Source organism: Nesoenas mayeri, assembly GCF_963082525.1.
Source record: "Nesoenas mayeri genome assembly, chromosome: 8".
Taxonomy (NCBI): Eukaryota; Metazoa; Chordata; class Aves; order Columbiformes; family Columbidae; genus Nesoenas; species Nesoenas mayeri.
Genome location: NC_137554.1, coordinates 31,512,033 through 31,525,917, shown reverse-complemented (window position 1 = coordinate 31,525,917; position 13,885 = coordinate 31,512,033). Strand labels below are relative to the sequence as shown.

The window sequence follows — 13,885 nt, the reverse complement described above, 5'->3', positions numbered from 1 at the left end:
ATGAGAGGAGTTCACAAAATCTCCGATGCTGTACCCCATTGATCCAGCATGTTTAACACCTACATTATCTCCCTGATAGCCTTAAAATGTTGGTAGCGAACATCCAAGATTGCATCCCAGACCGTGAACAAGCTGCCTGTGGCACTCATGGTCATAAATTAGAGGTATAGATTAAAACAGAGACCAAGACACATTCCTACTTGGGGTGACTTTGTACAAGACATAATTAAGTACGGGTGCCAAATGAGCTGGATGAATTCAGCCAGTGGAAAGCCTGCTGATAACACTGTGTTCATCAGATTCGCACTCCTGACTCCTTCTCTGAACAGAGACGTACACCACAAATAATTTTGCCGTCTGTCAAATGTAAGGCATTAGAGTCAGGAGTACCCCAACAAGTTTTACAAGTCATGCACAACAATAACCGCCAATTGTTAGTCCATTCTCTGAGAAGGAAAAAGAGCTGGAGAGAATCATCCCATCAGAAACCATCCTGCCTCTACGGGACATGCTGCATGTTCCGCACCAGAGCTCAGTCTCAGTGACTCAGCAGCATGTCAGCAATAAAGTCTCAGCGATCTCGCCATGGGCTTGCAGCTCAACGCCTTTCTGGTAAAACTTCCAAACCTACCACTGCAATTCCTACCAGACCTCAAAAGTTTTAGCAGACTTTCTTATCAACACCCAGGCACAAATGTCAATTATTTCTAAAGAAACAGCTGTGGCCAATGAGACTGATGAGGTGGTGACAGAATTAGAAAACAGAGGTGTTATTAAAAGAGCTCATTCACCCTATAATTCACCAGTTTGGCCAATAAAAAAAAAAACTGACCAGGCAGCGGCGTTTCGTAGTAGATTATTGGCAATTAAACACTAACACTGCAGCTGCTGCAGTTCCAAACGCAGCTGAGAGGGTACAGCACCACCTGCTGACCTTGCTCAGAAACCCACAGTTCACAAGTAGCACGCGTTTTTGGAAGACATCGTTAATGAAATCATGCCAATCACCAAGGGTAATATTAAAGTATGTGCAATCTGGGTGGCATCTGTGATCGTCCAGTGCCACCTACCAACTGAACAACAGATGGCTGCCCCAAAATGAGTAGCCTTCTGCACATCTGTTCCTTCTGTAACCCCAAAGGGTCCTACCAAGCCAGGATAATACCCTACAGAGATTCTACACCAGGCAACCAGTACTGGTGAAAATGCCTCAGACTGGAACAGTATCAATGATACTAACAACACCCAAAAATCCCTATGCATGGGAAGCTAAAGATTGTCCATGGAAAACACACTGGATCAGCACCTGGTGGATCACACCATCTTTTTAAATAATCCTGCCGGTTATATGCCCAATCGAGCATATATCTTCTTATTGTATTCACAGGAATCCTGAAGCACGTGGACAGATGGATTAGTCAACATCAATGAGGTGACAGACCAACAAATTGGATTTGTGGTGTTATTCTCTACCTTAACCATCCAGTTTCCCTTGACTGGCACCCAAGGGAGCCCAGGATGGCTATGGTCCCACACGCATGTTGCCTATACCAGAAGTATGAGGCTACATTTCCTCTATGGTAGTGGTAAATAATTAAACTTAGCCACTGTGGTCTTCCACCACAGTAGCCCCTACCATAACTCCACTCAAAGAAAAAGATGCTGACCCCACAATTATCCAAAACTGGACTGTATGTAGTAAAAATTATGGGTCAACAGCAAATGCTGCGTAGTCCATCACAGTCCCTCAAACAAGTGGAATTATCAATGCAAATGGACATCTCCATGATCAATCCTACCTGCTCACCATTCCTGAACACATCTTACACAGGATGGTCAGCACGGCTGCGTGCATGAACCCTCACCTCTCTCAAACAACTAAAGAGAGACGTGACAGCCATTTTAGGAACAGGACTGGGAGTCTTAAACACTATAGATGCTGAGATACTTGCAAACAAACCAGCTACAGGGACTAGTGATCTAAATGAATAGAATCATCCACTACTCTTTTGGCATTGGGGACCAACCAATGGCTTTTATCTGATCCACAACCTCAGTAGGGGGAAATCGAGGAAAAGGATCACCTGTTGATTGTAAACACACTTGATGTGGCCCAAAGTAATGTTTCTTTGGCTCCCAGCTGTAACGAAGCTCAATTGTGGATACAATCAATGGCAGTTGCCATCATAAGGGAAGGTGAAGAAGGCACCTTACCCACTGAAATTCGGAAGGTAATTTGGGATAACGCAATTGAATTTGAGAAGAAATTCCAGTTCTGGTGGTATTTGGTCAATTTCACCTATGACTCCTCCAACAGTGCTGTCACAGCATTCCTCCTAACCATATACAATGCTTCGGTATATACCATATACCAAATCATTGCATTAGGATTGGAGAGGCACTCTATCCAATAGAGCACAGAGTACAGGCTCAACAAAAGGGAAATAAATGGCAAACCATTGAGGCCAATGCATGCATTATGCCAGAACAACAAGGACTCATCTGTGAAAGTAATACCATCAGAGCTCAGGACATTTGCCTTGGCATAGAACAAAATCTTTGCCATTTTGTGACACATCCTCATGAAAATCGCAAAACCATACTTGTATATATGGGGAAAGGATACGCATTTATGAGAACTGTCTGTGATTTTTTTACTTGTAGATAACTTAGAGTAGCTACCAGTCGTCATTCTAATATTTGTGTTTGTAATTTAGTAAACTCATAGGATGCATTTTTAGTTACTCGGCTCCTGTCACAACTTCCCAGCTGCTGCAATCTAACCACATGCTGATCCATGATCTGCTGCCTACCCCCATCGGAAAGGATCTTGCCCTGGTAAAGGGACTCTTACAGCATAATGATCTACATAACTGCTGCAACAAGTCAAAGAAAACGGACAGAAAACTTTGATTACCATCCATCATGATGCAAAAGAAATATACCACATTCTGGAACAAGTGACAGCAGATGGAGAATACAAGTGGTGGGACACTTTTCAGATGGTCACTGACTGCTACCAGTGTATCTATCAACAGCATCTAAAAGAACTTGCGCTAATAGACCTCACTATTTGTGCATCTAGTCGTGAGAATTTCTCATTTAATGTGCCCAGACCTACAGCATATATTATGCTATTTGCGAGTCTGTGCAGTGCGTATATTATACTATTTGTGAAACTGTATAGCGTGAAGATTCAATGATCACGACTGGCCTGCACTATTCGTGAATTGTGTGAATTCAACATTAATGTGCCCAGACCTATACCATATATTATACCATCTGTGAATCTGTGTGCCAGACTCGCCATTGAGCATGATCAGACTTAAAGTGGCGACCTGAGGTTATCTGATCTAGCTGCATCTTAAGGCAACACGTATTACTCACAAAAAAGCCACAGGATGCTTTGACAGTTGGGGCCTCAGGGAACTTGAGCGAAAGGACACCTGCAGGCAGAAAATTGCTCAGGTTAACAGCCAGAAACATTGCACACCAGCCCAAATCTGCCCTCTGGCCCCCAGCCCCTGGCTGGTCTGTGCCCGGCTCCTCGGGAGGAGCAGGTTGGCTTCTCCACGGAGCGACGTGGAGCACGTGCCCATGCCCGTGGTACTCACCACACTGAAACACTGCTTTGACATCCAGGTTGCTACACAGGAAGAGGTCCGGCTTCCTTTTCAGAGCCTGCAAGGCACACAGACAGGCAGCATAAACCCCGCGCTGCAAGGGCAGCCGGGAAGCCTCCGAGGAACCCGGTGCTCCAGACAGCCTCTGCCTGGATGCTCTTACCTGGGCACACCCGCAGTAAACAGCAGATTCACACAGTACAGCAGGAAACCATCGCTTTCCAACCCACCCAGGAAAATGCCAATCAAACAGCCAGGCAGTTTGCTAAACTCGGGAACCATCGACCCCAGGACCTGAGGACAGATGCCAGGTGATGCACACACAGACAGTTCGGACATACAGACAGGACAGAGGGCTCCTGTCTCACCAGAGCAGGCCAGGAGGTGGCAGCGCTCAGGGACAAGGGCAGCCATGTAGAGCCCATCAGAGACCAACCACCTCTGCGCTTCGCTCCTCTCAAAGATGCTGTTGTCCCTGAGGTCACAGCAACTGGTTCCAGCAGTAACCCCAGACTAGACCAGCAGCTTGCTCTGCTTGGGCTCCAGGGCAGAGACGACAATGAGATGCCAACATTGCTTGGCAATTCCTGAGCAACCAGTATGAGATCAGAAAAGCTTTGGGGTTTTCCGCCACACAGTGATCCCACCAGCCGCTGCAGGGTTCAGGCAGTGCCGCTGGGAACACCCAGAGCTGTGGCACCCTGTGCAATGGTTTGGTCCCTCCTTGTGCTGGCACTTGGCAGTTACTGGGTGATGTTCCAGCCTGTACTTTTCACTCCACAGGAAGGGTTTCTGCCCTGTCACAGCAAGCCCTGCTATATAAGGTGGCCACATCCATGCCCTGATCACCATGCCCACTGCTGTGGGCCGGCACTAGGCATGGTGGCCATGGCTTGTGCCCTGCTGTCACTGTGACACAGGGGACAGCAGCCACAGCACTGGAGTGGCCCCACTCTGTGCCTGGAGCTCAGAGAGCAGCATCCCAAGGCAGGCAGCCCTCAGGCTGTGTGCTGGGCCACTGCCTCCCTCCAAGCCTGCTTCCACAGTGAAAGCAGGGACAGCTTTCAGCCAGTAGCGCCCCCAACACATGGCAAGCTCCCACAGCCATGGTCTCTACTTGCACCAGACTTATTTCCCACTTCTTCTTCTCCAGGGAGAGCCCATGACCATCTGCCCAGTGCAGAGAACATATGCTGGAGACCAAAAAGCCAAGAAGCAATGTTTCATGGTTACTTCCATCTCCTTTCCGACTCTTTGTATCACACTCAAGAGAGGAGTCAGGTTTGGGCACCAAAGGCATTTCTGTACCAGGCAGAGGTGGCACAATCGCAGGGACCTGCTTCCCTGCTAGACACAAGCAGAGACCATCACAGGGGTGACCAGCGGCCACATTCTACCTGTGTGTGTACATACAGACCACATGCACCCCCTCCTGATGCACTAACACCAACATCAGAAGGCAAGCTAGCGCTGGGCAATGGTTTAGAAACACAGCCACTCATGGCTGCTGCCATCTAGTTGGCCCCATACTGGACAAACGCTTGCAAGAGATGTTGCAGTTTTAGCCATGGGAGAGTACCCGCACTGGGGCCCTGGTGTGGGCTCCAGAGAGGTGACCACGAGCCTCTCCCCCAGCAGGATGCTGCTCCTGGGCAGCTGGCTCCAGTGATACCACCCAGCTGCAGGTTCCTCTGCCCTGCCTGTCCAAGGGGCTTGTTTTAACCCGAGTTCTGCATGCTGCAAGATTGTTCAGCTGGCACAAGAGTGTTCCAACATGCTCAGGTTGACACCTACCTGCAGGATGCTTCTCCCAGCCAACCCAGACCTGTGACAGGCAGAGCCCCCCAAGCTCTCCTACAGGCTCGCTGCAGCATCTGCTTCTCAGTCCACCAGTGGTGGAAAGCGTGCCAATATTAGGAGGGCTGCTTCCTGTAGGACACCTCTACCAAGGGCGTGCAGAGCACAAGCTCAATCTGGCCACACGTGCACACACCTAATGTAGACAGATGCTTTTTGTCCCTGTGAGATGGGGCCCTGTGGAGCTCACCCCACTAGCAAGTGACATCAGGTAGGGCCAGCTGCTCTTTCCCAGGACCAGGAACTCTGCTCCAGCTCTGGAGCCTCTTACTATCAGCCTGTCCTCCCTGTCTCTTGCCAGAACAGCTCTGCTCACATCTTCTGGAATGAGGACATGTCTTTATATGCTTTCAAACATCCCTACTCCACATCCTCTGCTGGGCCATCATAAAGGACAGTCCTGTGTCTTCTGGCTGGCATTGCCCCACTTGCCCAGCTTGCACCTTGGCTCTCTGTCAGGAGAGGTCACTGCAGCACTCCCGAAGTCCACTATGGCATGGAGCCCTGAGGGATGAGTGGATGTGCCTGCAACTGCTGCTGGAGAGACAGGCTGGAGAGCCTCGAAAGCCTACCTGCAACCAGGAGCACGCACACTGGTGATACCCACCGGCCAGGGAGCTGGCGAGAGCTCCCAAGCACCAGAAAGTCCTGCTTGGGTTTGCAGATGCAGACGTGGGTAGAAGCCCCAGCTGCTGCGGCAGAGTGGTTATTTTATACTTCGCTTTGAGTAGAAACAACTCCAGGGTCTCCAGCATCTGTAAGACATTTGGTTTAAGCCAGCACGCTCTCATGATCAGTCGACCACCATCAAGAGTGGATTGCCAATTAACATGGTGGCAGGATGATCAGCTGCACCAACGGGGCTGCAATCGAGCGCAAATAAATATACTGTAAAGTTACTGAAGTCCTGCCACGCAGAGATGGCTCCCTGTGAGCTGGTGACAGAGGGCTGATGTGCAGGTTTCAGGAGGTAGAAGCTTCTTCTGAGTTATCAGAAGGTAGGAGAATACTTGCTGGTAGACAAATTTGAAACAGGGAAGATGATATTTCCAGCAAGGTGATCAACCACAAGAGCAGATGATCAGAAAAATGAGAAAGTCTCTACCCTGACACACTCTTGGGTCCAAAATTGCTGCTGCTCTGGAAGATGCGTTACTTTGTCAAGAGGTCTGCAGGTGGAGCAGACTAGCATGAAAACACAGTCTCCCCCACATGTAAGCTGGATCTGAAGAGATCCACGTGTCTCTCCAACTTTAATCCTTGGATTACAGATGCTCAAGAGCATCACTGCAGAGCGTGGTCTTCTGGAAGAGGGCAGGCTGGACCTACCTCTGCCTTTAGACAGCTCTTGAAGTCCTGAGAGCAAGGAGGCAAGCAGGAAAGGCAAGGCCATTTCTTGATGAGTTTCAAAGCACCCCACCAGATCATCAGTCTGGGAAGAGAGGCAGCCAAGGAAGACAAGGAAACCTTGAAACAAGTCCTACACATGAGCAGAGAGGATGTGGATAGGATCCTTTGGTCTCCATGGGGTTGCTGGAATAAAAAGCCCAGGAAAACATCAGGTCTTGAGTGGTGGTGGGCTGGCAGCATGGAGTCAGATGTCTTGCAGTGATTCAAGACGGAGCAGCCATGGAGGCAGGAGCCTCTGAGCTGTTCCTGCAGCAGGGCCTCTGCAGGATGCAGGTTGTCCGGAGATCCGTACACTGGAGACCGGGCCAGCTGCCTGCACGCTGCCCCAGCACTGCCTGCAGATCCTGCCCGTGAGGGCAGCGTGTAACAGCTTCCAGCAGCCGGGATGGGTGGTGGTTGCTCTTGCAGCACACCCCGTGGAAGTACAGCATGGTTGTTGCACCTTTCTCTTCAAAAAAGCACAAATGTGCCGTGTCCAGACACAGAGAAGGAACCCGAGCCAGAGAGAAACACAGCACTTTCCAAAGAAACAATAAAATAGCCTTGGAAGAGTCTCTCAGGGTCACCTAATGCCCTGCTCCACAGCAGAATCACCTCCACCTGCCCTCCAAGAACAACAGGCTTCTTGAGTCCTTTCAAGCCCTCCAAGTGACAGCAGCTTCCCAAGTGACCTTCCAGTGCTTTCCCACACTCTTAGAAGGATCTCGTGCTGCCTGACCTGCATCCTTTTCCATTATTTTCTCCCATTACTGTTTGTCCCACTCAAGAAGAGCAGAAAAGGGGTTTTCACCTATGACTGGGACATTACCTTTTACATACTCTAAGACATGCATCTCCTCAGGCTCCTATCAGCCCTTCCTTCTCTCCATGTCTACAAGGAGGTGCTAGGGAAGTTCCTTCTCCCTAGGTGTCCTGTAGCAGAGACCCAGGCTAAGGCAGTTTATTCCCTAACAGTGGCCATGTTCCCAGATGCTTTTCTCTGTGCTCTCTGGTCTATATCTACAGAAATGAGCCCCAACCTGGGCACGGTGCTTAAGAAGAGGTCTCCCCAGCACTGAGTGGCTGGGAAGGACACCTCCAGGAACCTCAAGCACAGACCCCGTTCACCGATCCTCCCATCATGTTCAAAACCCCTGTTAAATGGTCACAGCCTCCAAAACCAGCACTGGCAAAAGCTGCGAACGCTTTCTGATAACCTTGATTATGTTATGCCTTCCAGGATGAAAAGCAAGGAGGAAAATGCTACAATGTCTTGTGAGATGCAATGGGTCTCAGCAGGGTCTGGGCATCAAGGTGAGACCCACAAGGGACACTCTGTGCCTGGGGGGCTGAGGTGCAGCCCCCTCGCCTGCTCCATCCCATAAGACCTGCATGTGGGCTGAGCAGCTGTGGGAGGGGGCTGACGGCTCAGCACCCGGCCATGCCAGGCACTCTTCCTGGGCTGCCAGCAAGGGCAGGATGGCCACAGCTCTGGCAGTGCCCGGCCGGGTGCTCCTGCACAGCCACCGCAGCACGTGTGGTCAGAACTCTCACCATTACAAAAATGAGGCAGAAAGCAACTCTTCCAGGGCCCTCCTCGCCACTGACCCACCCCCTGGGTACGTGCCGGGGGACACATCTCCAACGGGGGCACTGAGCATCAAAGACATCAGGGCTCCTCCCTCATGGGCACGGCAGGCTGAGGAGCACGCTGCGCTCCCACTGCTCCCAACAAGTGTATACACACACACGGCACTGCCTGCCCACCGCCAGCGGTGACACCAATGCCAGACCCGCCAGCCAGCCCGCAGTCCCCGCCGTGCCAATGCAAACCGTCCCCGCACAGCACCGAGCCGGCGGCACAAGAACGTTCCTGGGCTGCAGGAGCTGCCACCACCCCTGGAGGCTGTTGGAGTGGGTGGCAGCGTGGCACCATGGCAGGTCCACACACCACCACAAGCACATTCTCAGAGCCAAACCCCAGCAGCTGCTTGCTACCATGGGCACAGGCTTCCTCCCACCGGCCCTGGGGCAAGGCAGCCAGCTCAGCCCATCCCTGCTCCAAAGGATTTGTCACAGGGCAGGTAAATGGGTCAGAAAACATCCACTTAATGCTCTAGTTTGTCACGCGAGGGTGACTGTGGCAGCAGCGCCAAGTGCCCTGCAGCAGCTTCGGCATGGCAAGGGGGTGGCAGCTGGAGGCTGCCCTGCAGAGGTGGGCACTGCCCTGGGGATGGTGCAAACCCAGAACTAAAGGAGAATGTTTTGTTTTCAACTTCCACGGAAACAGATGGAGAAACTCGATATTCAACTAAAAGGAAAAAAAAAACGTTGTCAACAGAAAGCTAAAAATAGGTTTAAATTGAATTAAAAAGAGAAAGAGAGAGAACAGAAAGTGAATGAATAAGAAACTAAAACACACCTGTGCCAGGAGTTGCATAAATGAATCAACAATATCAGGATGATCCCTGGGCCCTAAAATATAATAAAGATGTAACTTAAGAGAAAAATCATACAAACAGCAACTCAACATCATATAGTTATGTGATACAGAAAGAATTTACAAGTGAAAACAGGAGTGTAAGGGAGGAGGGGTGTGTGGGGAAGGGGATGGGCAACATGAGCAGCTTGAAGCAAGTTAAAGAAACAAAACATACAAAAAAATCATGAAACTTGGAGAACCCAAGAACAGAAAGAAACTGCGAACGAAAGGGTCTGAAGCCCCAGGGTGTCCAGCTAGCACCTGGGTGCTGCAGAGCCAAGGAGGAGATCTTCGTGTCCTTGGGGAGGGAGAGGAGGAGGAGCAGGGGCTAGCTGGGCACCATCTCCACAAGGGGAATTAGAGCTTTTGCACTTTGGGGACTGAGCGGGTGTCTTCAGAGTACTGTTTGGTCCTGGAAGATAACTGCAAGTGAACGACAACACCTCAGCAAACGCTTGACAGGCCTGGCCGGGCTCAGGCGTGCACATGCTTGTCACCAGCTGCTCAGGAGCCCCTGGCACAGTCGCCCTCCCGCCCCGTTCCCAGATGCTCTCCAAGACCCTGAGTCCAGGACCCTCCTGGAGGTCTCCTACAGCGTCCTCCTGGGAGAGACCAGCTTGGTGCCCAGACACCTCCATGCCAGCACCACTCACCCTACCTTGGCATCTGACTCTGTGCACAGATGCGTCTGGGCCCCTGCAGGGTCAGGTGTCCCCCCCACTCTCCTGCTGCCCGTGGGCTCAGCAGAAGGGGCTCGCCCTGCTCCAGACCAGCCACCCACCAGAGGGGACCCACGGGGTGGGTGGGAGCACAGTCCTGGGCACGCAGCAAGCTGGACGGCCACTTGCCTGAGCAAAGCTCACATCCAAGCACTGGCACAGCTCGGGCTCTGTCCTCTCCCCCTTCCTCCTGCAGACATGCCTGCTGCTGTCCAGAGGCATCGCCACCTCCCCAGGTGCCCAGCCAAGAGGGTTTCAGCACAGACAGACACATCCACACGCTGCTGGCAGAAGCGGGGACCTGATCTCTGGATGAGCCCAGCTCGCTTGCCACTGACCCCAGTGACACCTCAGTGCAGCAAGATTTGCTCGGACCATGGCGTGATGATGAAGCAGGGGTCCTCCCTCACCTCCCTCGAGAGCTCTGAGCCTTGTACTGGGGCGCGGCATCACCCTACCCAGCACTCGGCCATGAGCAAAGGACAAGAGCCCTTGGGGACTGCAGATGGAGGTGCTGAAGGACCAGAGCCAGCACCTCTAAGATACATTTTTCCTTGTCATGGGGGCAAGTCATCAAGAAGCTGAGGGGAACCACAGTGTGGAGGGGCCTGTCCTAACCCCACTTGTTTTTTGTAGGGTGGGCAGCAAGCCAAAGAGTGGCCCCTGCCCTGCAGGAGGATGCCAGCATCCTCAGCATCACAGCGATGACTCTGGCCAGCAGTGACTCTGAAAAGGTAATTTCCCAGATGTTCACACACACATCCTCCTCCTCGTGCGAGGGCTTGATTCCTGGCCACTACAAGCAGCGTTGCCCGCCAGAGGAGCCCCGGGATGTCCCGGGGAGCACAGCCTCTCTGCCAAGCAGGACTGGAGCTTGGGCTCGACCCTTTCAGCACGCGATGCCCAGCCCTGCTGCAGAAGCGGGGCTGTCACGGCACTCCAGACTCTCACCCAGGGGTTTCCTGCTTGTGCTGCCCTGCAGGGAAGGTACCCACCTTCCAGGGGTTGGGATGAATCCAAGAAACAGAGATGGCCCCATTAGCTTAACTAGGAGTGAAAACAGCCATTCTTCGTAAGACACCTCCAGACTCCATGCATGCAACAGCCTGACAACAGCCCCAGCGAGAAGGGTTAATCCCACATACCTTGCTGGAAGAGGGTCAGCGTGACTGAGGTAACGAGCAGGAAGAGGGCCTTGATGGGAGGGAAGTGGGCAGGCTCATGGGCAAAGATGTGAACCAGCTGCAAGAGAGAGAGGAAGACTGAAGCTGCTGCTGTCCCTGGGCACCCTCAGCCTCCCCAGGGACTGGCAGTCCCAGCCCCAAGTGCAGCTCCATACCTGCCGGGTGAGGTCGATGGCAGAGGCCTGGGGAATGGTGCTGTACATCTGCCCCAGCATCTCGCACAGCTGAGGCACCATGGGGGCAAAATCATCCAGGAGGGTCTTCACAGATTTCTCAAAGATGGCACAGACAGACTGCAGGAGAAGGACGGTGTGAGCAATGGGCATCAGGAAACCTCTCTTTGGGGGGCAGGACTCGACAGACGGGTCCCAAGAGAGGGAAATGCTGGCAATGGGGATAGGGACCAGCCAGGTAGATGGCTCAGACCTGCTCTGGTTCTGGCACCCTGCTCTGCAGCACAGGATGCTCCCAGAGACTGGGAAACACCTCCCTGCAGCAGTAGGCTCCCAAAGGGGCAAGGGAAAGAGTAGGTGGTGAGATGCTGCACCTGGGCGCTACTGGACTGAGCAAACTGCAGAAACACTACATGACAAAGGTCCAGGTCAGAGCAGAGGTCTCCCCTTAGGGAGCACAGGTTTGGTAGACCCCCATCTCCCTGGTGATGGCAGGGCCTCTGTAACTGGAGAGGAGCAGAGCTGATGGAGGACAGACAAGAACGGCTGGACGCTGCTGGTGATGGCAAGCAGCACTGGTCCAGACAACCCAGTAAGACACCCTTCTTATAGGGCTTCAGGCAGAGTCTGTCCTTTGCTGTCCCCAGTTCAGGTCAGCAGGGACAGGCAGAGCTGCAGGCAGTACTCGGGAAGAGCCTGGTTACCTCCACCACTTGGGCATCATTCAGCCACTTGCTGAGGACCTTCTGTATGAGCTGGAAGACTTGCTGCAGAACTACCACCACCTGTAAGGAACAAAAGGGTCTGAAGAGAACTGTCCCCCGCAGCACCAGGGGGATTCAAGGCTAAGCATGGCGTGGACTCAAACTTTGACAGGCGCATCTTCCTCCTCCCCCTCTGAAGCTGAGCAGCTTTCTTCCCACTGAAGCTCCCTCCAGAGCAGCACCCGGCCAAGAGGGACCCTGCAGGTCACCTATGCCCACCTCAGGAGTGGTGAGACAAGCTGAAGGACACGTTTTAGCTGGAATGCACCAGCACTAGCCTCTTCATGGTACATGGTGCATTACCCACTAATCCCCCTCTCCTGGCACCAGCAGTTCACAGCAGAGCTTTGGCCAGGCTGTGGCAAAGAGCATCAAGCCACCACTTTACTCACTGGGTTGGGTCCTTGCTGCGCTGGCAGTTTCTTGATCTCGGTGCTTTCGTGGTCATCATCATGGTGGCTGACGTCTAGGGTGGTGAAGAGGTTGGAGAGCAGGCCCAGGATGTGGATGATGGCCAGCTTGTTGGAGGGATTGGGCTGCCAGGGAAAATAAACCCAAAGTGTGACATGGACCACACTGCTGTCACAGTCATACCTTTGGGATGCTGAGGGGCCAGGACTGTAAAGACCAAGTGCCAGAGAGGGGTTCCCTGCACCGCACTCTCTCCTAAGCCCATGTTCAAGAGTGCTGCTTCAACACACCATCCCCAGGGATGTGGCCAGTGGAAGAAGGCACTTCTGGATGGAGGTAGCACAAGGGCACTCACCGTTTCATCAGCCAGCTTTTCCAGCTGCTGGATGTAGGGGGTGATCAGGGAGTGCAGGTTTTTCAGGATCTCCTCCACTTGCAGCGCAGAGAGCAGGAAACCAAGAGCCTGCATCAGCCACATGCACTGGCTCGTCTGGGACAGAGGGGAGACACAACAGGGCAGGTCACTGCCCAGCCTGAAGCCCTTATCATACACATATCAGCCAAGACAGCTGCCAGGGGCCCAGCCAGCAAAGCCAGGAAGAACCCTGCTGTGCTGCAGCTGCTCTGTCTGGGACACTCTGCACATGTCACTGCAGGAGAGGGGGCAGGTCCCTACCAGCACAGCAGAACCCAGGGAACTGCTCTGCCACCAGCACATGGCCTCTTCCCAGCAACCCGCCAAAGACAGACCAATTGGTGCCCAGAGATCTCTATGCCGGCACTGCTCAACCCCCCTCGGTACACCATCCTTTGCACAGTACTGTCTCAGCCCTGTGGGGTCAATGTCCCACCCCATCCTGGTCACAGGCACAACCTGGGCTCTGTCCCCATTCTTATCTCCTTCCTTTTTCCTCTTGAAGACATGCCTGCCATCTCAGCATCCTTGGGCTTGGAGGCACTGGGAACTGCTAGACTTAAGTCTCTCTGGGGGCTTCCCTCTCTTATGGGGACACGGCACCCAGCGTGACCCCAGCCCACACATGGTGGGAGGCCAGCCGCGTGGTGAGAGCTAGCCAGCAGGTACTCCTGGTCCCACACGATGGCTGCAGCCCTCAGCTCTCCTCTGCAGACAGCCCAGCCTGCAATGGCACCCCTTGTGTCTTCAGCTGAGCAGAACTAAGGGGTATGGGGCGGGGACAAGAAGAACCAGCCAGAGTTGTCAGCCAGCCCCTCTTACCTTGTGAATCTGCTTCATCAACACCTCCTGCCAAAGCAAAGGGGAG

The 13,885-nt window shown here is 52.8% G+C and overlaps 1 protein-coding gene across 6 annotated transcripts in view; it reads right to left on the bottom strand.

Annotated features, from left to right (window-relative positions):
- The window catches only part of IPO13 (importin 13), a 34,511-nt gene that overhangs the window by 1,529 nt on the left and 19,097 nt on the right, over nt 1–13,885 (bottom strand). For 2 of the 6 annotated variants that reach the window (XM_080348538.1, XM_080348539.1), the window contains exons 9-17: nt 13,840–13,866; nt 12,958–13,092; nt 12,584–12,727; nt 12,132–12,212; nt 11,410–11,547; nt 11,216–11,312; nt 9,292–9,344; nt 3,615–3,681; nt 3,388–3,446 (exon numbers count right to left, since the gene is read on the bottom strand). In XM_080348538.1, coding sequence (XP_080204664.1) covers nt 3,388–3,446; nt 3,615–3,681; nt 9,292–9,344; nt 11,216–11,312; nt 11,410–11,547; nt 12,132–12,212; nt 12,584–12,727; nt 12,958–13,092; nt 13,840–13,866 — 801 coding nt within the window. Of the gene's footprint in view, nt 1–3,387; nt 3,447–3,614; nt 3,682–3,705; nt 3,918–6,087; nt 6,236–9,291; nt 9,345–11,215; nt 11,313–11,409; nt 11,548–12,131; nt 12,213–12,583; nt 12,728–12,957; nt 13,093–13,839; nt 13,867–13,885 lie in introns of those variants that run through there. The other 4 variants (XR_013922419.1, XR_013922420.1, XR_013922421.1 and 1 more) reach the window with 4 other exon arrangements.